The 24,908-nt window shown below is 36.5% G+C and overlaps 1 protein-coding gene across 2 annotated transcripts in view; it reads right to left on the reverse strand.

The window, feature by feature from the left end:
* The window catches only part of CFAP47 (cilia and flagella associated protein 47), a 431,185-nt gene that overhangs the window by 4,895 nt on the left and 401,382 nt on the right, over window positions 1-24,908 (reverse strand). Inside the window, exon 63 of one of the 2 annotated variants that reach the window (XM_046672810.1) lies at window positions 1,716-1,884. The exons of the other annotated variant lie outside the window; for it this stretch is intronic. Coding sequence (XP_046528766.1) covers window positions 1,716-1,884 — 169 coding nt within the window. The remainder of the gene's footprint in view (window positions 1-1,715; window positions 1,885-24,908) is intronic. 2 annotated transcript variants of the gene reach the window in all.

Raw genomic sequence — 24,908 nt, forward strand, 5'->3', positions numbered from 1 at the left:
GAAGAAGGATTGGCCGTGAGTTGCTAAGTGTTCATACCGGATGATGAGTACATGGAGGTAAATTATTCTATTTCTACACATATTTGGAATTTTCTATAATAAAAATAGAATCAACAAAATAGTGACAAACACATTTCAATCTCAATTTTCCCCACATAATCTTTATCAAACTGTACTACTTCAGACTAAATGAAAATGTCATCTTCTCAGTTGATCCCATATACCAACTTATTCGCTCACAGAAACCCCTCAATTCTGCTGTCAGTGATTCAATTGTCAAATCTACATAGGGAAACCAGGCAGATTTTGTTGATAGAGCTTCTTAAGTAGTCAATTTCAGAAATGTCTACTGTATGCTAAATAAAATGAACACCAGTTTAATTTGTAAATCTATTTTTAAAGATGTCGTTTTATCCCCTTAGAGTAAAATATAATTATTTCTTGAGAGGCAGGTTCAACAATATGATCACTTTGAATCGAGTATCAATGCAGCAAAAGGATATGTACAGCAAGGCTCCAGAGGCTCTACATTTTCATTACTTGGGTTATAAGGACTCTCAGAAAGATGAAAAATATAAATAATTTTTGCAAGCAATATTCAACATTATTCCTTTTCTCTATTCATTAAGACAGTAACAACACATTTGTCTGCCCGTGGCACTGCCTAATTAGTGTCTTATTTAGAAGTCTAGTAATCACTTTAGCATCAAGTAGTTGTGTCTTGAAACATGACCACACATCCTTTGTGCCTGTGCTACTGAAAATAGACAGTGGCAATAGATATCTTTTCAGAAATAATTAGAAAGTTGCCTTTAGCTGAAAAGTTCTGAGTAGAATAGATTTGTGAAATTTTATGGAGAAATTTTGCTTACCAGATAAATTTTCAAAATTTTTTTGATCTTATTTATTTAACTTTAAATAAAATGATCACTTTACCATCTTTTATATTAATGGCCCATTTTACATTGTGCTTTTTTCAATTCAAAATAAATTTTATCTTCTATTTAATTTTATTCATTTTAGACTTTAACATTTTGACAATACCTTACGCCTTAAATCATAGGTTCCAAAATCTCTACCTCAAATCACCTAAAGTCTTTGACTAGGTTATTATGGAAAATAAAATGTGAGGGGCCGGCCCGGTGGCGCAGCAGTTAAGTTCGCACGTTCCGCTTCTCGGCGGCCCGGGGTTCGCCGCTTCGGATCCCGGGTGCAGACATGGCACCACTTGGCATGCCATGCTGTGGTAGGCGTCCTACATGGAAAGTAGAGGAAGATGGGTATGATGTTAGCTCAGGGCCAGGCTTCCTCAGCAAAAAGAGGAGGACTGGCAGTAGTTAGCTCAGGGTTAATCTTCCTCAAAAAATAAAAAAAATAAAAATAAAAAATAAATAAAAAAAGAAAATAATATGTGAATATACAAATCACTTTACAGTAATTATTTATCTCTTCCATATTTCCTTAATATGGAAGAGGTAAATAATTTCTTACTTTCCACTGGTGATGACAAATTTTTGTCATATTTCATATTTTGAAAGTTCTTTACTGGACAAAAAGAAATTAAAACAAGACAGAGCAGTTGAAATATGTTGACTTTTCCAAGATAATGTTGATATTCTTTACCTGCGATCATTGGGTGAAACCTTTTCTCCCTAATTCATTTAATGCTTTTAGTAACATCAAACATCCTTAACTATTGCTTTTACAGAACTCACCTGTACTACTAAATTTGCTTTGTATTTCTTACTGTACATTTGCGGTTTAAATCCCACAGTGATGACAGTTCCTCTAGTGTTAAAAGGAAGAAGTTCTCCAACCTGAGGTTTTACAAAAAACTCAGGATCACTGCCAGGTAGGAAGTATGCAGTGAATGACTCAGGATGTCTGGAAAAAAATATAAATATCAACCTTTAAATTTTATTATTACTCCATTCTCTTGGTGACAACTTGATAGAGTTTATATCCGGTTGCATTGGACTACTGTTAAACGTTAATGCTTCTATGCAGCTGTGAGTCTGATATTTGTTACTTTATGGAAGGCCTACAGAATAATAGTGAGGAGGCATTTTTAAAATTACTAAAGAGTGTAATTCTCCCCAGGGTAACAAAATGGAATCTTAAAGATTTTGTCAATCACATCTTATATTTACAGTCTACAAAGAATAAAATGCTGTCTCTATAAAAATTGGAAGAACTCGATGTCCCAAATGAAAATTCAATCATTTATAAATAAATTCATATCTAAAATGCCTGATCACAAAAGCTATCATAAAGCCTTTGTTTTTACTACTATTCCAATGTGATATTTGCTCACTCTCCTTTAGCTTTCCAATTGCTAAGTCAGGTGAAAGAACTTTAGGTTCATTAAAGATTCAAGTAACCATCTTCATGTCAAAGATTATTATATTTGAGGTGAAGACTGTGAAAGCTGAGGAACTTCTTAGTAGAATAGAGCAGGAGAGAGGCACAGTACGTGGGAGGTTGTAGGTGAGGAATTTAAAATCCAACTGACAGGGATTGGATCCAAGATGGCGCCATGAGTAGTCCTCTTTGTTTCTCCCCCTTCGAGTCTACAACTATTTGGACACTTATCGCTTGACAAAGGATATCCAGACAGCATCTCAGGACGTCTGAGATACCCACGCGACTATACATCGGAAGGCGGACAGACTTTCCTCCGGGAGGATGTGGAAATAGGTGAAAACTCTCCGACCCCGACAGCAGCCTAGTACCCGCAAGCGGCTTTCTTCCAACGGACGCCCCCAGAGGATCTACACACATCTAGGGCAGGAGCGAGCACACAACAGAGGAGCGACGGTGGAAACAGGTGACCAGAACCCTACCTAAACCCCCCGCAATTACTCCTAAACGCAGAGGGAAACTTTGGAGTTGCACACCTGAGCCCGCGGGGAGAGTCTCTCCCCGCCATTGGCAGGGAGACCCCGCCTGGTGTTCGCGGCGCCCGGAGGGTCCCAGAGAGAGTCGCTGGGGGTACGGAGGGCTCCCAGCTGCCGTTGCCCGCCCTGAGGGAGTAGGGATTGCCGGAGATCTCGGAGAGGACTGGGGCTGGGGGAAGTTTCAAAGGCCGGCTTTGCGACCCGGAGGGGAAGCGCCGGAGTTCTGCCCGGGCAGCAGACAAAATCTCTCTATCTGCCATTAGCAGAGGGGACACGCACAGCATTCACGGCTCTGGGAGAGGCCCAGAGAGAATCCCAGAGGGTGGGGCGACCCCCAGCTGTTGCCCGCCCCGTGGGACTAGGGATAGCCGGAGATCTCGGAGAGGACTGGGGCTGGGGGGAGTTCCAGAGACCCAGCTTCATAGCCTAGGGGGAAACCCTACAGGCTCACAGCAGCCTTAGGGAAAGCCTCTGCACAGCACCAGTAGAAGGCACCCAGCCACCAGCCATAAGGCTGGAAGACCCCAGGGCAAAAGCAGCATACTTAGGTGAACTAACCACAGACTGTAGAAGATGCCAATAGCTCTCCTGCGACCCATAGAGGACAAGTGAGATTTTGTGGGTGCCGTCAGCAACGGAGAGACAAATATAAGTGATCCCACCCCTGGCCGCTGGAAAAGCCCATAACACCGTTGCAGACCCCAAGGAGAGAGCACATCTAGGTGGGCTGCAACAGTAGGCACCAGCAGCCTGAAGCCCCCCTGTGACGGCCCCCACGGCAGAGGAGGGAATCCAAAGGGCTACTGTGGCTACGAGGAGGGGCCCAGGCCCAGTTAGCAACTGCAGACAGAGTTCCTGGTTGGTGCAGTATAAACAGCTGCTCCCCTACCGCAGCAGCTGAAACAAGTGAAAGGAGCAACTAAACTCTATCTCCATGCGGAGGCACAAATCAACAACATCAAGCAATATGAAAAAATACATTAAATCTCCAGAACAGAAAGAAAGTAACAAATACACAGAAAACAATCCCAAAGAAAATGAGATATATAACCTAAATGATGATGACTTCAAAACAGCCATCATTAAAATTCTCAATGAGTTAAGAGAGAATTCTGACCGACAACTCAACGAGTTCAGAAGCTATGTCACAAAAGAGTTTGATATGATAAAGAAGAACCAAACAGAAATATTGGAAATGAAGAACACAAGAGAGGAGATTAAGAAAAATCTAGATGCTCTGAACAGTAGGGCCGATAATATGGAGGAAAGAATTAGCAATTTGGAAGATGGCAATATAGAATTGCTGCAGGCAGAGGAGGAGAGAGAAGCAAGACTAAAAAGAAATGAAGAAACTCTCTGAGAATTATCAGACACAATTAGGAGATGCAACGTAAGGATTATAGGTATACCAGAGGGAGAAGAGAAGGAGAAAGGGGCAGAAAGCCTATTCAAAGAAATAATGGCTGAGAACTTCCCAAATCTGGTGAGGGAGATGGATCTTCAGGTGACAGAAGCCAATAGATCTCCAAACTTTATCAATGCAAGAAGACCAACTCCACGGCATATAGTAGTGAAGCTAGCAAAAGTCAACGACAAGGAGAAAATACTAAGGACAGCCAGGCAAAAGAAACTAACCTACAAAGGAACCCCCATCAGGCTATCAGCAGATTTCTCAGCAGAAACTTTACAGGCTAGAAGAGAGTGGAATGATATTTCAAAAATCTGAAGGACAAAAATCTACAGCCGAAAATTCTCTACCCAGCGAAAATATCCTTCAAATACGATGGAGAAATAAAAACTTTCCCAGATAAACAAAAATTAAGGGAGTTCATTGCCACAAAACCTCCTCTTCAGGAAATCCTCAGGAAAACCCTCATTCCTGAAAAATCCAAAAAAGGAAAGGGGCTACAAAACCAAGAGCAGAGGAGATAAGTAGAAGGACAACAACAGAGAGTAGCAGCTTTACATCAGAACAGATTAAACCATGGGACGAGAAACAAAGGAAACTGAAGAAAACCGGAAAACAAGACACAAAATGGTGGTGGTAGGCCCCCACATCTCAATAATCACTCTAAATGTAAATGGATTGAACTCCCCAATCAAAAGACACAGAGTGGCAGGATGGATCAAAGAACAAGATCCAACAATATGCTGCCTCCAGGAAACACACCTCAGCCCCAAAGACAAACACAGACTCAGAGTGAAGGGATGGAGAACAATACTCCAAGCTAATAATGAACAAAAGAAAGCAGGTGTCACTATACTAATATCAGACAAGGTAGATTTCAAAGCAAAACAGATAAAGAAAGATAAAGAGGGACAGTATATAATGATAAAAGGGACTCTCCACCAAGAAGACATAACACTTATAAATATATATGCACCCAACACAGGAGCACCAAAATTTGTAAAGCAACTGTTAACAGAACTAAAAGAAGACATCAACAACAATACAATAATAGTAGGGGACCTCAACACACCATTAACACCAATGGACAGAACATCCAGACAGAAAATCAACAAGGAAATAATAGAATTAAATGAAAAATTAGACCAGATGGACTTAATAGATATATATAGAACACTTCATCCAAAAACAGCACGTTACACATTCTTCTCAAGTGCACATGGAACATTCTCAAGGATTGACCATATTTTGGGAACCAAAGCAAACATCAATAAATACAAGAGAGTTGAAATAATATCAAGCATCTTTTCTGATCATAATGCTATTAAACTAGAAATCAACTACAAGAAAAAAGCAGAGAAAGGTGCAAAAATGTGGAGACTAAACAACACGCTTCTCAACAAACAATGGATCATTGAAGAAATCAAATTTTATCTGGAGACTAATGAAAATGAGAACACGACATACCAAATCATTTGGGATGCAGCAAAAGCAGTCCTAAGAGGGAAATTCATCGCAATACAGGCTCACCTCACTAAACAAGAAAAAGCTCACATAAGCAACCTCAAACGACGCCTAACAGAACTAGAAAAAGAAGAACAAACAAAGCCCAGAGTCAGTAGAAGGAGGGAAATAATAAAAATAAGAGCAGAAATAAACGATATTGAAACAAAAAAGACAATAGAAAGGATCAATGAAACAAAGAGTTGGTTCTTCGAAAGAATTAACAAAATCGACAAACCCCTAGCCAGACTCACCAAGAAAAGAAGAGAGAAATCGCAAATTAATAAAATTAGGAATGACAGGGGAGAAATCACAACAGATACCAATGAAATACAAGAGATCATAAGAGAATACTATGAAAAACTATATGCCAACAAATTGAACAACCTGGAAGAAATGGACAAATTCCTAGACTCCTACAATCTCCCCAAACTGAATCAGGAAGAAATGGAGAATCTGAATTGGCCAATCACAAGTAAGGAAATAGAAACGGTAATCAAAAACCTCCCCAAAAATAAGAGTCCAGGACCAGACGGCTTCTCTGGAGAATTCTACCAAACATTCAAAGAAGACTTAATACCTATTCTCCTCAAACTGTTCCAGAAAATTGAGAAAGATGGAGAACTCCCTAACACATTCTATGAAGCCAACATCACTCTGATCCCCAAACCTGACAAGGACAACACAAAGAAGGAGAACTACAGGCCGATATCACTGATGAACATAGATGCAAAAATCCTCAACAAAATTTTGGCAAACCGATTACAGCAATACATCAAAAAGATTATACACCATGATCAAGTGGGATTTATACCAGGGACACAGGGATGGTTCAACATCCGCAAATCAATCAACGTGATACACTACATCAACAAAATGAAAAACAAAAACCACATGATCATCTCAATAGATGCTGAGAAAGCATTCGACAAGATCCAACACCCATTTATGATAAAAACCCTCAGTAAAATGGGTATAGAAGGAAAGTACCTCAACATAATAAAGGCCATATATGATAGACCCACAGCCAACATCATACTCAATGGACAAAAACTGAAAGCCATCCCACTGAGGACAGGAACAAGACAAGGGTGCCCACTTTCACCACTCCTATTCAACATAGTACTGGAGGTGCTGGCCAGAGCAATTCGGCAGGAAAAAGAAATAAAAGGAATTCAAATAGGTAATGAAGAAGTAAAACTCTCGTTGTTTGCAGACGACATGATCTTATATATAGAAAACCCCAAAGAATCCACAGAAAAACTATTAGAAATAATCAACAACTACAGCAAAGTAGCAGGGTATAAAATTAACGTGCATAAATCAGTAGCATTTCTATACATTAACAATGAACTAACAGAAAAAGAACTCAAGAACTCAATCCCATTCACAATCGCAACGAAAAGAATAAAATACCTTGGGATAAACTTAACCAAGGAAGTGAAGGATCTATACAATGAAAACTACAAGACTTTCTTGAAAGAAATTGACGATGACATAAAGAGATGGAAAGACATTCCTTGCACATGGATTGGAAGAATAAACATAGTTAAAATGTCCATACTACCTAAAGCAATATACAGATTCAATGCTATCCCAATCAGAATCCCAAGAACATTCTTCACAGAAATTGAACAAAGAATCCTAAAATTCATATGGGGCAACAAAAGACCGCAAATTGCTAAAGCAATCCTGAGCAAGAAAAACAAAGCCGGCGGAATCATAATCCCCGATTTCAAAACATACTACAAAGCTACAGTGATCAAAACAGCATGGTACTGGTACAAAAACAGGTCCACAGATCAATGGAACAGAATTGAAAGCCCAGAGATAAAACCACACATCTATGGACAGCTAATCTTCGATAAAGGAGCAGAGGGCCTACAATGGAGAAAAGAAAGTCTCTTCAACAAATGGTGCTGGGAAAACTGGACAGCCACATGCAAAAGATTGAAAATTGACCAGTCTTTTTCACCCCACACCTAAATAAACTCAAAATGGATCAAAGACCTAAAGATTAGGCCTGAGACAATAAGTCTTTTGGAAGAAAATATAGGCAGTACACTCTTTGACATCAGTTTCAAAAGAATCTTTTCGGACGCTGTAACTCCTCAGTTGAGGGAAACAATAGAAAGAATAAACAAATGGGACTTCATCAGACTAAAGAGCTTCTTCAAGGCAAGGGAAAACAGGATTGAAACAAAAAAACAGCTCACTAATTGGGAAAAAATATTTACAAGCCACTTATCCGACAAAGGGTTAATCTCCATAATATACAAAGAACTCACACTGCTTAACAACAAAAAAAAACAAACAACCCGATCAAAAAATGGGCAGAGGACATGAACAGACATTTCTCAAAAGAAGATATGAATATGGCCAATAGACACATGAAAAGATGTTCATCATTGCTAATCATCAGGGAAATGCAAATCAAAACTACACTAAGATATCACCTTACACCCGTTAGATTGGCAAAAACATCCAAAACCAAGAGTGACAAATGTTGGAGAGGTTGTGGAGAAAAAGGAACCCTCATACACTGTTGGTGGGAATGCAAACTGGTACAGCCACTATGGAAAACAGTATGGAGACTTCTCAAAAAGTTAAAAATAGAAATACCCTATGACCCAGCCATCCCATTACTGGGTATCTATCCTAAGAACCTGATATCAGAAATCTCAAGAGTCCGTTGCACCCCTATGTTCATCGCAGCATTATTTACAATAGCCAAGACGTGGAACCAGCCTACATGCCCAGAAACTGATGATTGGATAAAGAAGATGTGGTATATATACACAATGGAATACTACTCAGCCATAAGAAAAGACAAAATTGGCCCATTCACAACAACGTGGATGGACCTCGAGGGTATTATGTTAAGCGAAATAAGCCAGTCAGAGAAAGACGAACTCTATATGACTCCACTCATAGGTGGAAATTAGTAGATTGATAAGGAGATCTGATCGGTGGTTACCAGGGAAAAGGGGGGGTGGGGGGAGGGCACAGAGGGGGAAGTGGTGTACCCACAACATGACTAACAAAAATGTACAACTGAAATCTCACAAGGTTGTAATCTATCATAACATTAATAAAAAAAAAAAATCCAACTGACAGGGAAGATGCAGGTAGAAGGTAAAGAACAGTTTCCTAGAACAGATCCAACTGAAATGATACCAAGCATCTTTTCTGACCACAACAGTCTGAAACCAGAAATCAACTACAGGAAGAAAATCAGAAAAGACACAAATATATGAAGATTAAACAAAATGCTACTGGAACAACGATTGGTTCAATGAAGAAATCAAAGGAGAAACCCAAAAATACTTGGAGACAAATGAAAATAAAAATACAACATTCCAAAAATTTATGGGATACAGCAAAAGTGGTTCAAAGAGGGAAGTTTATAGCAATACAAGGTTCCCTCAACAAATAAGAAAAATCTCAAATACACACTCTGACAGTGCACCTAAAGGAACTGGAAAAAGAAGAACAAACAAAGCCGCAAATCAGTAGAAGGAAGGAAATAATAAAAATCAGGGTGGAGATAAATGAAATAGAGACTAAAAAAAAAAAAAAATAGAAAAAATACCAATGAAACAAAGAGCTAGTTCTTTGAAAAGATAAACAAAATTGACAAATCTTTAGCTAGACTCACCAAAAAAAAGAGAGAGAAAGCTCAAATGAAATCAGAAATGAAAGACAAGAAATTACAATGGACACCTCAGAAATACAAAAGATTATAAGAGAATACTACAAAATGCTATACACCAACAAATTGAATAATCTAGAAAAAATGAATAAATTCTTAGATTCATACAACCTTCCAAAACCGAATCAAGAAGAAATAGAGAATTTGAATAGACCAATCCCTGGTAAGGAGATCAAAATAGTAATCAAAAAATTCCCCAAAATAAAAGTCCAGGACCAGACAGCTTCCCTGGTGAATTCTACCAAACATTCAAAGAAAACTTAATACCTATCCTTCTCAAACTCTTCAAAAAACTGAAGAGGAGGGGAAGCTTCCTAACTCATTCTATGAAGCTAACATTACCCTGATACCAAAACCAGAGAAGGACAACACAAAGAAAGAAAATTCCAGGCCAATATTACTGATGAACATCGATGCAAAATCCTCAACAAAATACTAGCAACTCAAATACAACAATACATTAAAAAGATCATACACCATGATCAGATGTGATTTATTCCAGGGATGCAGGGATGGTACAACATCTGCAAAACAATCAATGTGATACACCACATTAACAAAATGAAGAATAAAAATCACATGATCATCTCAATAGATGCAGAGAAAGCATTTGATAAGATATAGCATACATTTATGATAAAAACTCTGAATAATCAGTAGCATTTCTATACTCTAACAACGAACTAACAGAAAAAGAGCTCAAGAACTCAATCCCATTCACAATCGCAACAAAAAGAATAGAATACCTTGGGGTGAATTTAGCCAAGGAAGTGAAAGACCTATACAACGAAAACTACAAGACTTTCCTGAAAGAAATTGATGACGACATAAAGAGATGGAAAGACATTCCATGCACATGGATTGGAAGAATAAACATAGTTAAAATGTCCATACTACCTAAAGCAATCTACAGATTCAATGCTATCCCAATCAGAATCCCAATGATATTCTTTACAGAAATAGAACAAAGAATCCTAAAATTCATATGGGGCAACAAAAGACCCCGAATTGCTAAAGCAATCCGGAGAAAAAAGAACAAAGCTGCAGGCATCACAATCCCTGACTTCAAAGCATACTACAAAGCTACAGTAGTCAAAACAGCATGGTACTGGCACAAAAACAGGTGCACAGATCAATGGAACAGAATTGAAAGCCCAGAGATAAAACCACACATCTATGGACAGCTAATCTTCAACAAAGGAGCTGAGGGCCTGCAATGGAGAAAAGAAAGTCTCTTCAACAAATGGTGCTGGGAAAACTGGATAGCCACATGCAAAAGGATGAAAATTGACCATTCTTTTTCACCATTCACAAAAATAAACTCAAAATGGATCAAAGACCTAAAGATTAGAACTGAAACAATGTCTTCTAGAAGAGAATATAGGCAGTACACTCTTTGACATCAGCATCAAAAGAATCTTTTTGTACACCATAACTCCTCAGACGAGGGAAACAATAGAAAGAATAAACAAAGGGGACTTCATCAGACTAAAGAGCTTCTTCAAGGCAAGGGAAAACAGGATTGAAACAAAAAGAACCCCACTAGTTGGGAAAAAATATTTACAAGTTATATATCAAAGGGTTAATCTCCATAATATATAAAGAACTCACACAGCTCAACAACAAAAAATCAAACAACCCGATCAAAAAATGGCCAGGGGACATGAACAGACATTCCTCCAAAGAAGATATAAGGATGGCAAATAGACACATGAAAAGATGCTCAGCATCACTAATCATCAGGGAAATGCAAATCAAAACTATACCAAGATATCACCTTACACCTGTTAGAATGGCAAAAATAACCAAAACAAAAAGTGACAAATGTTGGAGAGGTTGTGGAGAAAAAGGAACCCTCATACACTGTTGGTGGGAATGCAAACTGGTGCAGCCACTATGGAAAACAGTATGGAGATTTCTCAAAAAATTAAAAATTGAAATACCATATGACCCAGCCATCCCACTACTGGGTATCTCTCCAAAGAACTTGAAATCAGCAATTCCAAAAGTTCCATGCACCCCTATGTTCATCGCAGCATTATTTACAATAGCCAAGACGTGGAAGCAACCTAAGTGCCCATCAACTGATGATTGGATAAAGAAGATATGGTATATATATACACAATGGAATACTACTCAGCCATAAAAAAGGACAAAATCATCCCATTCACAACAACATGGATGGACCTTGAAGGTATTATGTTAAGTGAAATAAGCCAGATAGAGAAAGACGAACTCTGTATGACTCCACTCATAGGTGGAAGTTAACATATAGACAAAGAGAACTGATTGGTGGTTACCAGGGGAAAGCGGGGGTTGGGGGAGGGCACAAAGGTGAAGGGTGCACCTACAAGATGACTAACAATAATGTACAACTGAAATTTCACAAGGTTGTAAACTATCATAATCTTAATAAAAAGTTAAAAAAAAAAACCTCTGAATAAAATGGGTATAGAAGGAAAGTATCTCAACATAATAAAGGTCATATAGAACAAAGCCACAGCTAATATCATACTCAATGGAGAAAAACTGAAAGCTATCCCTCTAAGAACAGGAATGAGACAAGGATGCCCACTTCAGCGCTCTTATTTAACATAGTATTGGAACTCCTAACCAGAGCAATCAGGTAAGAAAAAGAAATAAAAGGGATCCAAAATGGAAAGGAAGAAGTGAAACGGTCACTATTTGCAGATAACTTGATTTAGTATATATAGAAAACCCTAAAGAATCCACCAAAAAGCTGTTAGAAATAATAAATGAATATGGTAAAGTTGCCGGATACAAAATCAACATAGAAAAATCACTTGCATTTCTATACACTAACAACAAAGTAGCAGAAAGAGAAATTAAGAATACAATCCCATTTACATTACAACAAAAAGAATAAAATACCTAGGAATAAATTTAACCAAGGAGGTGAAAGACCTGTACACTGAAAACTATAAACCATTGTTGAAAGAAATAGAAGACACAAAGAAATAGAAAGATATTCCATGCTCTTGGATTGGAAGAATTAACATAGTTAAAATGTCCATACTTCCTAAAGCAATCTTCAGATTCAATGCAATCCCCATCAAAGTTCCAATGACACTTTTCACAGAAATAGAACAAAGAATCCTAAAATTTATATGGAACAAAAGACACTGAATAGCCAAAGGAATCCTGAGAAAAAAGAACAAAGCTGGAGGTATCACACTCCCTGATTTCAAAATATACTACAAAGCCATAGTAATCAAAACAGTATTGTACTGGCACAAAAACAGACAGATAAATCAGTGGAACAGAATTGAGAGCCAAGAAATAAACCCACACATGTATGGACAGCTAATTTTCAACAAGGGAACATACAAGAACATACAATGGAGAAAGGAGGGTTTCTTCAATAAATGGTGTTGGGAAAACTGGACAGCCACATGCAAATGAATGAAAGTAGGCCATTATCTTACACCATACACAGAAATTAACTCAAAGTGGATTAAAGACTTGATTGTAAGACGTGAAACCATGAAACTTATAGAACTTCTAGATGAGACAGTATGCTCATCATCATTGGTCTTAGCAGAATATTTTCAAATACCATGTCTGACCAGGCAAGGGAAACAAAAGAAAAAATAAACAAATGGGACTACATCAAACTAAAAGCCTTCTGCAGAGCAAAGAAGACCATCAACAAAACAAAAAGACAGCCAAACAACTGGGAGAAGATATTTGCAAACCTAATATCTGATAAGACGTTAATATCCAAAATATATAAAGAACTCACACATCTCAACAACAAAAAACCTAACAATCCAACTACAAAATAGGCAAAAGATCTGAGCAGACATTTCTCCAAAGAAGATATACAGATGGCCAACAGGCATATGAAAACATGTTCAGCATCACTAATTATTAGGGAAATGCAAACCAAAACTACAACGAGATATCACCTCACACCCATCAGAATGGCTATAATTAACAAGACAAGAAATAACAAGTGTTGGAGAGGATGTGGAGAGAAGGGAACTCTCATACACTGCTGGTGGGAGTGAAAACTGGTTCAATCTCTATGGAAAACAGTACGGAGCTTCCACAAAAAATTAAGAATAGAACTACCATACGATCCAGCTATTCCACTGCTGCATATTTATCCAAAGAACACAAAAACATGAATGCTTAAAGATATATGCACCCCTATGCTCACTGCAGCATTATTTACAATAGCCAAGACTTGGAAGCAACCTAGGTGCCCATCAAGGGACAAAAGGATAAAGAAGATGTGGTATATATAAACAGTGGAATACTACTCAGCCATAAAAAGGATAAATCTGGCCATTTGTGACAACATGGATGGACCTTGAGAGTATTATGCTGAGCAAAATAAGTCAGAGGGAGAAAGTCAAATACTGTTTGATCTCATTCATAAACAGGAGGTAAAAACAACAACAAATAAACACATAGAGACAGAGATTGGATTGGTTGTTACCAAAGGGGAAAGGGGGAGGGAGGAGGGCGAAAGGGGCAGGTAGGCACTTGTCTATGGTGATGGCTGGTAATTAGTCTTTGGGTGGTGAACATGATGTAATCTACACAGAAATCTAAATAGAATGATACACACTTGAAGTTTATATAATGTTATAACCCAATGTTACTTCAATAAAAAAAATAAAGTTTCATAATCTACCCCCCAAAATAAATAAATAAATAAACTTAGGTAAATTGCACTTAAAAAAAAAAGAGATCCCCAACAATCCCCAACTGCATACTGTGAAGATATAAATCTTTTCCAAAAGATTGTTACTTAGTCTGATAATTTTATAGAAGAATTGCAAAAATATAGTTGCTTTACTCATTTCCTGACCCAAATGAGTTTAGTCCTATGACTACAAAAATAATTTATTAATTGTGTCACTCATATATTAAAACTTCTCTAAATATTAGCTATTACTTCAAAGTACAATCTTGTGGTTTAAGCTGTTTGCCACATATACTATAAACCTACTGGAAGTATTTTTTTAAACCATTAACAAAGCTGCTGCTTTAACATAAAGCAATATTTATATCCTTTCCTTTAATGAAGAAAAACAGTAATATCTTTGGATTGTTATGAAAAAGGTAAAGGATATTTCTGGACTCAAGAGTCGAGAATTTTACATCATGGTTCCTCCCTTTTCTTTTTCTTAACTAAGCCCAATGATTACATCTTACGAGGAAACATTAGGGCTCTGGACACCTATCGAACTCCTATCAGCAAATTACATTTCTGCCAGATAAATCGCTTCCCCCCAAAGCATATGTTTTGAAAGTTGATCATTCATGCATTTTGCCATCAAGAGTTGCAATGTCTAGAGACATCACATTTACTGAGAAAGTGTTTAAATGGCCATTTTAAATTTTCCATTAAGGACAATAAGATATTTTATATATATATCTCAGTAAACACTAGTATAGACAATGAAACTCTATATGGAACAGAAAATTAAAATACACAATAAGTGTTACTGTGTTCATAAATCTAATAATACTAGTATGTGTTAATAAATACTAATATGATCCATATATCTATTTAATATTTAATTTTCTAATGCTTGTGATTTCTGAATAGCTGACTAGGTTGATCCTTGAGATGTTTCTCTCTATTCTAATTTCATGAATTTATTCATTTATTCACTATTTATTGAAGTCCTATAAGGTATAAAACACTTTACCAAATGCTGATGTTGTGCTCTAGAATCTCATGTTCTTGAAGAATGAGAGCTAAAAGAGACATCAAATATTTACTCTAATTCTTGACTACAGAACAGACTTATGAGCACAGAGGAATAGAACAGGTAGGTGTGCAATAACCACTGCATTAATAAATCAGAAATGGTCACCCACCACATTATTCTGCTCTGTCCTTCAGGCATGATAAATGAATAGAATCACAGACAGCAGGAGCCCTATGGTCCTCTAGTTACGTACTTCTGAATAGATGCCAATTCAGCCTTACCTGCTCCCCGTCTCCCCATGGCACTCCAAACTCCAGCAGTTCTAACTACTTGCAGTTCCTTCAGTGGGACTCATTGTCTCGCCCCTCTGGAACTTTGCAACACTATACCCTCCTCCTGGAACTCCTTCACTCCCTTCCTTGCTCTGCCCCGCAAATGATGACTTAACCTTCAAGACTCAGTTTAAAATGTCTGTTGTTTAAAGTAATTCATCAAGCATCTATGTAGTGAGTTTGCAAAGATGAATAAAACATGGTCGCATGTGGAACTCACTTTCTATACAGTAAAATATAATCGAAATAAAACACCACCTTTCCACATGCTTATTCCCTAATGATATATAATAATTATAAAGCTCTATCTTCTTTGTATTTGCCTGCAGCAAACAGCATGCCTCTTAGTTGATTTCACACCTAAATTAATATTTATTGAATACTAACTTTGATTCAATCATTTACAGGAGAAAAACATATTAAAATCTCATAATTCTTCAAAATAAATGACCATATTGTAAGTTTCATTATGGTTTTATATTTTAATATTCAGGTAGAGTGCCATTTTGTTCTCTTCCACACAACAGTAATTTTTCTAAGCGAACACTTGCATCATATTGGCCTAACTGGAATATTTATCTTTAGAAATTCTGTTGAATAAATAAGCAATTCTAAATTATTTTTCTAAGGTTGAGGCATTACTAGATATTTAATAAGAGCTAAGAACTAATTCTGAACAAAGTCCAGCACTGGAAATGTAAAGGACATGGGACAAATTTCAAAAAAATAAATTCTATATATTGCCTAAGGAATAACTAAGGAATTATATATATATAACCTGACTAGGAAAATAAGGAAAATGCACTAAAAACCAACAACAGAAACAATTATTGGTTTACACAGTGCTATAGGAGTTTAAGGTTTGAATGGTCAAGTAAGATTATATCGTGATGAGAAGAACAATGAGTAGAATTTAGAAAGTTGGAGAGGAGTTAAGAAGGGCATTTTAGAAGCAGAAAGAAAATGAACACAGGTGAGAAGTAATGGACAAGACAGGCTCTGAGAACAGTGCCTTTTTTTCCTAAGACTGAAGCATAAGATCTGTTTCAGACAGCAGAGAGAGGAAATCTGGAAGGTCAGAGTGGGCTAGGACCGTGAACAGCCTGCATAATTTGGATGCCACCTTGGGTAAGCAACAGGGAACTGTCAAATGCTCTTGCCAAGGGAAGTCACATGTTAATAACATCATTTTAAGGAGATTGGTTTTACTGCAATGTATAAAATGGCATGGAATGAAAGGGACTACAGGCAGAGAATCTAATGAGGTAATTTCAATAGCTCAAAATGAAGTGAAAACCATCTGAGCTAGGATGATATTACTGAGATAAAATATGTATAATGATTAAGAGTAGCAAATGTAACAACATTGGGTATAAATGAAAAACACAATTTGGGAGGCTTATTTTCAACTTTTTTTTCTTTTTTTTTGCCAATATGGCATTTGAGGAAATTATTGGTTATGTTGCAATCAGTTGAAACTATTTCACTAGCCCGGAAAAACTTTTTGAATGCATTAAATCAACTTACATGTAAACAAAAATATCTAATAACTTGAAATATCTTCGGAAGTTGTTGAATAAGACTATAACAGACTCAAGATGGCTAAGCGAAACCCAGTCCTATCAAATGTGAGAACTCCAAATATTACAGGGGATTATACATTTAACTGTCTATCATTCATTTTGAACTAAGTCCATAGAATATATTCATGCATGCCCAGTACCTTTGTAAAGTTAGTTTCTATGGTGAATACACAGGCTAGCATGAGCCATCATGAAACATAGGCAGGCGACTCATTAGTTTTAGAAATGAAGGAAACCAATAAATTAAGTGCTGCCTTCTCATATTCCACTTCTGAGGTCTTGTGCAGCATAAGTGGGGAATGTGCTTACTATGACCCAGTAACAGGAAACCCTTCTTTCTCCACTCATCAAAGCTTAGCTTTCTGTGTTCAGTAGATAACCTCACTTTCATTAAGAAGGGATCTGACCTACACAGACCCTGTAGTGAAGAAAGTTAGAGTAATTACCATTAGACCCTAGTCCGCACTTTACATATAGAATTTCAGGGAACATTTATATGCAACTATAGTGTATTTAAAATATATTGTACAGGATTCACTTCCAGTTGACTGGGTGAGGTTAACAAATCTTCTCCCCCAAAAGCAACTATAAAGCTGGACAATGACCAGGTTAAAAATGACCATTTCAGCATTCTAGAAATTGAGCAAATGTATACAACAGATGGAGAGGTGCTTATTCATGAAAACTACAGAACTTCAAATATGAATAGTGTAAGAAGTCACAGGCAAAAGACTACATATTGGAATTCCAGTTTCCAGATCCACATGGAAGGAGCTTGGAAGTCACCACTCCATTCTAACAAGTGAAAAGCTGAACAGACTGAAAAATCAACAAATCCTCTTGGATCCAAAAGAGAGGGGAAGAAGCAGGGTAAACTGCTGATCTCAAGATTAGACAGAAAGGCAAATACAGGGAGGCACGGCTTACTGGAGTAGAGTCATGAGTGGAAACTGCCACAGGAACCAATATCAAGGTAGGAAAACCTGAACCGTTACTGACGAATTGCTGGAGGCTCAGTGTTGACAAGTCTGGGAGTTAAAAATTCCATAGGACCCAGTCACAGGGAGGCCCCCAAAATATTCTGAAGTTTATCTCCAGTACCTTGAGCATATTCCCACAGTAAATATCAGAGAAAAATTCCTTTGGGCTTCTTGCAGTGAGGGGGGAAGGGAACCATTTTAAAATACCCCAGAGCACTCTGTTCTTCCTAACAAGGTCTACCCTCAGGGGAAACTAATTAACCAGAGCCTAACCTGCTGAGGTACTATCAGAGCCTAACTGACCTGAGGAAGGGAAATACCCAACTTCAGCCCAATCTAGTCATTCTGTCCCACCTAAGAGGGGAGAAAAAATGAGAAACACTCATGGAGTTCAGTCCAGAGGCAGAGGCTCACTAAAAGAGTAAAAACTAATCATAGGACTATAGAACTCTTCGTCTCTCCACACACCACAACACCATGTTACTAAAAACCTATTTACACCAGTTTTCTTTTACCCAGTATATCAAGTCTGGTGATCAAGAAAAAAATTGCAAGACATACCAAGAGGCAAAAAACACAATTTGAAGAGACAGAGCAAACATCAGAAACAAACATGGCAGGGATGCTGGAATTATTAGAAGGGAAATTTAAAACAATTGAGATTAATATGCTAAAGGACAATGGATAAAGTAGACAGCATGCAAGAACAGATGAGCAATGTAAGCAGAGGGATGCAAATCTTAAGAAAGAGCCAAAAAGACATGCTTGAGATAAAAAACACTAACATAAATGAAGACTGCCTTTGATGGGCTTATTAGTAGACTGGACACAGCTGAGGAAAGAATCTCTGAGCTAGAGGATATCGCAATAGAATCCTTGAAAAGTGAAAAGCAAAGAGAACAAAGACTGAAAAAAACAGAACAGAATATCCAAGGACTGTAGGACAACTACAAAAGGTGTAACACAGATGTAATGGGAATACCAGAAAGCAAAGGAAGAGAGGAAAGAACAGAAGAAATATTTGAAACAATAATGACTGAGAATTTCCTCAACTTAATGACAGACATCAAATCACAGATGCAGAAAGCTAAGAGAACACAAAGCAAGATAAATGCCAAAAAACCCACTACATCTAGGCATATCATTTTCAAATCACAGAAAATCAAAGATAAAGAAAAAATGTTGAAAGAAGCCAGAGGAAAAAAGAATCTTACATATAGAGGGACAAAGATAAAAACTGCATCTGACTTCTCAGAAACCATGCAAGCAAGAGAATACAGGCATACCTAGGAAATGTTGCAGGTTTAGTTCCATGCCACTGCCATTAAGTGAATATCACAATAAAGCGAGTCATATAAATTTTTTGATTTCCCAGTGCATATAAGTTGTGTTTACACTATACTGTAGTCTACTGAGTGTGCAATAGCATTATGTCTAAAAAAATGATGTACATGCCCTAATTAAAAAAACTTTATTGCTTAAAAGTCACATTATGGGAAAAGTAGTGCCAATAGACTTGTTCAATGCAGAGTTGCCACAAACTTTCAATTTATAAAAAACACAATATCTGTGAAGCACAGTAAAACAAAGTATACCTGTAAAGTACTTAAAGTTTAGAGAATAAACAAAAAAACCCCCATCAACCTAGAATTCTAAACCCTTTAGAAATGTCCTTCAGAAGTGAAGGAGATATGAAAACTTTTTCAGACAAACAAAAATGGAGAGAATCTGTAACAAGGAGACCTGCCTTGCACGAAATGTTGAGTTCTATGGAGAGAAGGAAAATAATATAGGTCAGAAACTTGGATCTACATCAAGAAAGGAAAAGCATGCAAGAAGGAATAAGTGAAGGCAAAATAAAAACTTTATTTTTCTTATTCTTAATTGATCTAACAGATAACAGCTTGTTCAAATAATAACAGCAGTGATATATTCAAGTATTTATGCTTATGTACATATATTGTGTGTGTGTGTATATATATCTTATGTATACTTATAAATAAGTGAAATAAATTATAGCAGTGAAACAAGGGATGGGAGGAAAGAATTAGGATTGTTTTGTTATTATAAAGTACTCACATTACCTGTGAAGTGTATAGTGTTATTTGAAAGTGGACTTGCACTACTTGTAAACGTATATTGTAAACTCTAGGGCAATCACTAGAAAAAGTAAAAAAGAAATATATGTAAAAAAGGAGAAAAAATGAGTCATATAAAATGTTCAATTAAAACCACATAAGGCAGATACAGAATGGAAGACAAAAATAGGTACAAAGAACAAGGGCAAAAAATAGAAAATAGGAATGAATATGGAAGATATTAATCCAGCTGTATCAATAATCACTTTGAATGTCAATGGTCTAAAAACACCAATTAAAAGACAGAAATTGTCAGGGTGGATCAAAAAACGTGAACTAACTATATGTTATCTACAAGAAACCCACTTTAAATATAAAGACACATATAGATTAAAAGTAAAGGAATGGAGAAAAATATACCATGCTAACACAATCAAAACAAAGCAGGAGTAACTATATGAATTTCAGACAGAGTAGACTTCAGAGCAAGGAAAGTTATCAGCGATAAAGAAGGGCATCACATAATAATGAAGAGGTCAGTTCTCTAAGAAGGCATAACAATTCTTAACATGTATGCCCCTAACAACAGAGCATCATTACACGAGGCAAAAACTGATAGAACTGCAAGGAGAAATAGAAAAATCCACTATCATAGTTGGAGACTTCAGCACTTGTCTCTCAGTAATACATAGATCCAGCGGGCAGAAAATCAGTAAAGACATAGTTGAACTCAGCAATACCATCAATCAACTGGATATAATTAACATATAGACCACTTCATCCAACAACAGCAGAATTCACACTTTTCTCAAGCTCACATGGAACATTCATCAAGACAGACCACATTCTGGGCCATAAAACACACCTTAACAAATTTAAAGGAATAGAAATCATACAATGTCTGCTCTCAGACCACAATGGAATCTAACTAGAAATCAATAACAGAAAGATAACTTGAAAAACTAAAAATATGTGGAAATTAAACAACACACTTCTAAATAACACATGGGTCAGAGAATAAATCTCAAGAGAAATTAAAAAATATTTTGCTCAAAATGAAAAGGAAAACACAACTTACCAAAATTTGTGGAATGCAGTGAAAACAATGCTAGAGGGAAATTTCTAGCACTGAGAGCATATATTAGAAAAGAAGAAAAATTTAAAATCAATAATCTAACTTTCCACCTGAGGAAACTAGAAAAAGAAGAGCAAATTAAACCTGAATTAAACAGAAGAAAATAAATAACAAGAATTAGAGCAGAAATCAATGAAATTGAAAACAGAAAATCAACAGAGAAAATCAATGAAACCATACATATGCTGGTTCTTTGAAAACATCAATAAAACTGGTAAGCCTCTAGCCGGGCAAACTAAGAAAAAAGAGACAGAACACTAATTACTGATATCAGAAACGAAAGAGGGGACATCACTACAGATCCCATGGAAATTAAAAGGATAACAACAGAATACTATGAACAATTCTAGGCCAACAAATTTGATTTCCTGGATGAAATGGACCAATTCATTGAAAGACACAATCTGCCAAAACTCACACAAGAAGAAATAGATGATCTGACTAGGCCTATATCTATAAAAGAAATTGAATCAACAATTAATAACCCTCCCCAAAAGAAAGCAGCAGGTCCAGATGGGTTTACTAGTAAATTCTACCAAAGATTTAAGGAAGAAATTATACCAATTCTCTATAATCTCTTTCAGAGGATATAAGCAGAGGAAATACTTCCTAACTCATTCTGAGTCTAGCATTACTCTAATAGCAAAACCAGGCAAAGATACTACAAGAAAAGAAAACTAAATACCTATATCTCTCATGAACATAGATGCAAATATCCTTAACAAAGTATTAGCAAACTGAATCCAAAAATATATAAAAAGAATTAATACACCATGCCCAAATGGGATTTACCCCAGGTATGCAAGACTGATTCAACATTTGAAAATCAATTAATGTAATCCAGCACATCAACAGACTAAAAAAGAAAAATTACACAATCATATAAATAAAGGCAGAAAAAGCATTTGACAAAATCCAACACTCATTAATGATAAAACTTCTTAATAAACTAGGACTAGAGGGGAACTTCCTCAACCTAATAAAGACAATCTACAAAAATCCTACAGCTAACATCGTACTTAATGGGGAGAAACTCACAACTTTCCCTAAGATCAGGAAGAAGACAAGGGTGTCCCCTCTCACCATTCATTTTCAACATTGTACTGGATAACCTTGGTAATGCAATAAGGCAAGAAAAGAAAATAAAGGTATACAGATTGAGAAGGAAGACATAAATCTGTCTTTATTTCCAGATTACATGATCATCTATGTAGATAATCTCAGAGTCAACAGTAAAACTGGAACTAATAAGTGATCATAGCAAGGTTTTAGGATACAAGATTAATATACAAAAGTCACTTGCTTTCCTATATACCATCAATGAACAAATGGAATTTGGAATTAAAAGGGTAAGACCATTTACATTAGCAACCCCCAAAATGAAATACTCAGGTATAAATCTAACAATATGTACAAGATCTATATGAGGGAAACTACAAAACTCTGATGAACAAAATCAAATAAAAAATAAATAAATGAAGAGATATTTCATGTTCACAGATAGGAAGACTCAATATTGTCAAGATATCAGTCTTCCCAATTTGATCTATAGATTTATGCAATCCCAATCAAAATCTCAGGTAGTTATTTTATGGATATTCAACAAATGGATTCTAAAGTTTATAAGGAGAGGCAAAAGACTCAGAATAGCCAGATCAATACTGAAGGAGAACAACAAAGTTGGAAGACTGACACTCCCTGACTTTAAGACTTACTCTAAAGCTACAGCAATTAAGACAGTGTGGTATTGGTGAAAGAATAGACAAATAAATCAATGGAACATAAAAGAGCCCAGAAATAGACCCATGTAAATATAATCAACTAATCTTTGTCAACGGAGCAAAGGCAATACAATGGAACAACAAATGGTGCTAGAACAACTGGACATCCACATGCAAAAAAAATGAATCTAGATACAGACCTTACACTTTTCACAAAAATTAACTCAAAATGGATCCTAAATCTAAATGTAAAGCAGAAAACTTTAAAACCTCTAGAAGATAATATAAGAGAAAACCTAGAAGACCTTGGGTATGGTGATGCTTTATTAGATACAACAGGAAAGACATAATTCGTGAAAGAAATAAGTGATTAGCTGGACTTCATTAAAATTAAAAACTTCTCCTCTGTGAAGGACAATATCAAGGGAATTAGAAGAGAAGCTAGAGACTGGGAGAATACATTTGCAAAATACACATCTGATAAAGGACTGTTATCAAATATATACAAAGAACTCTTAAAACTCAATAGTAAGAAAACAAACAACCCCATTGAAAAATGGGCCAAAGATCTTATCAGATACCTCACCAAAGAAAATATACAGATGGCAAGTAAGCATTTGAAAAGACACATGACATCACATGTCATAGAGAAATGCAAACTAAAACTATAATGAGATACCACTACACTTCTATTAGAATGGCCAAAATCCAGAACACTGGCACCATCAAATGCTGGCAAGGAGGTAGGGCAACAGGAACTCTCATCCATTGTTGGTGGGAGTGCAAAATGGTACAGCCACTTTGGAAGACCGTTTTGCAAATTCTTACAAAACTAAATATATTCTTACCACAGGATCGAGCAATCACGCTGCTTTGTATTTACCCAAAAGAGTTGAAAACATATCCACACTAACACCTGCACCCAGTCGTTTATACCAGCTCTATTCATAATTGCCAAAACTTGGAAGCAACCAAAATTTTCTTCAGTAGGTGAACGGATAAACAAACTGTGGTATATACAGACAGTGGAATATTATTCAATGCTAAAAAGAAATGCACTATAAAGCCATGAAAAGACATGGATAAACCTCAAATGTAAATTACTAAGCAAAAGAAACCAATCTGGAAAGGCTACATACTATATGATTCCAATTATATGACATTCTGGAAAAGGCAAAACTATGGAGACAATAGAAAGATCAGCGGTTGCCAGGGGTGGGGAGAGAGATGAATAGGGAGAGAGCATGGAGGATTTTTAGGGCAGTGAGAACACTTTGTATGATATTATAATGATGGATATATGTCATTATACTTTTGTCCAAACACGTAGAAGGTACAACACTAAGAGTGAACCCTAAGGTAAACTGAGGACTTTGGGTGATTATGATGCATCAATGTAGATCCATCCTTGTTAAAAAATGTATCATTCTGGTGAATGACGTTGATATTGGGAGAGGCTATGTATGTGTGGGGACAGGAAGTGTATGAAAAATCTCTGTACCTTCTTCTCAATTTTGTTGTAAACCTAAAATTGCTAAAAAAAAAAAAAAAGTTAAAAAAAGACTATATATTGAGTGATTTTATTTATATGCAATATCCAGAAAGGCAAGGTTATAGAGACAGAAAGCAAATCACTGGTTGTCTGAGACTGGGAGAGAGTGCAGGGGATGACTGCAAAGGGGCTTGAGGGAAATTTGGGGGGAGATGGGAAAGTTCTAAACCTGGAATGTGGCTATGATTACAAATTCTATAGATTCTCAAAAAATTAAAGCAATACACACTTACAATGGGTGACTTTTATGGTATGTATGTTATACCTCAAAAAAGCTGTAAAAATATAGTTTATGTGTGAGATAGGCAAAAGTATCG

This window comes from Equus quagga, chromosome 10, assembly GCF_021613505.1.
Source record: "Equus quagga isolate Etosha38 chromosome 10, UCLA_HA_Equagga_1.0, whole genome shotgun sequence".
Taxonomy (NCBI): domain Eukaryota; kingdom Metazoa; phylum Chordata; class Mammalia; order Perissodactyla; family Equidae; genus Equus; species Equus quagga.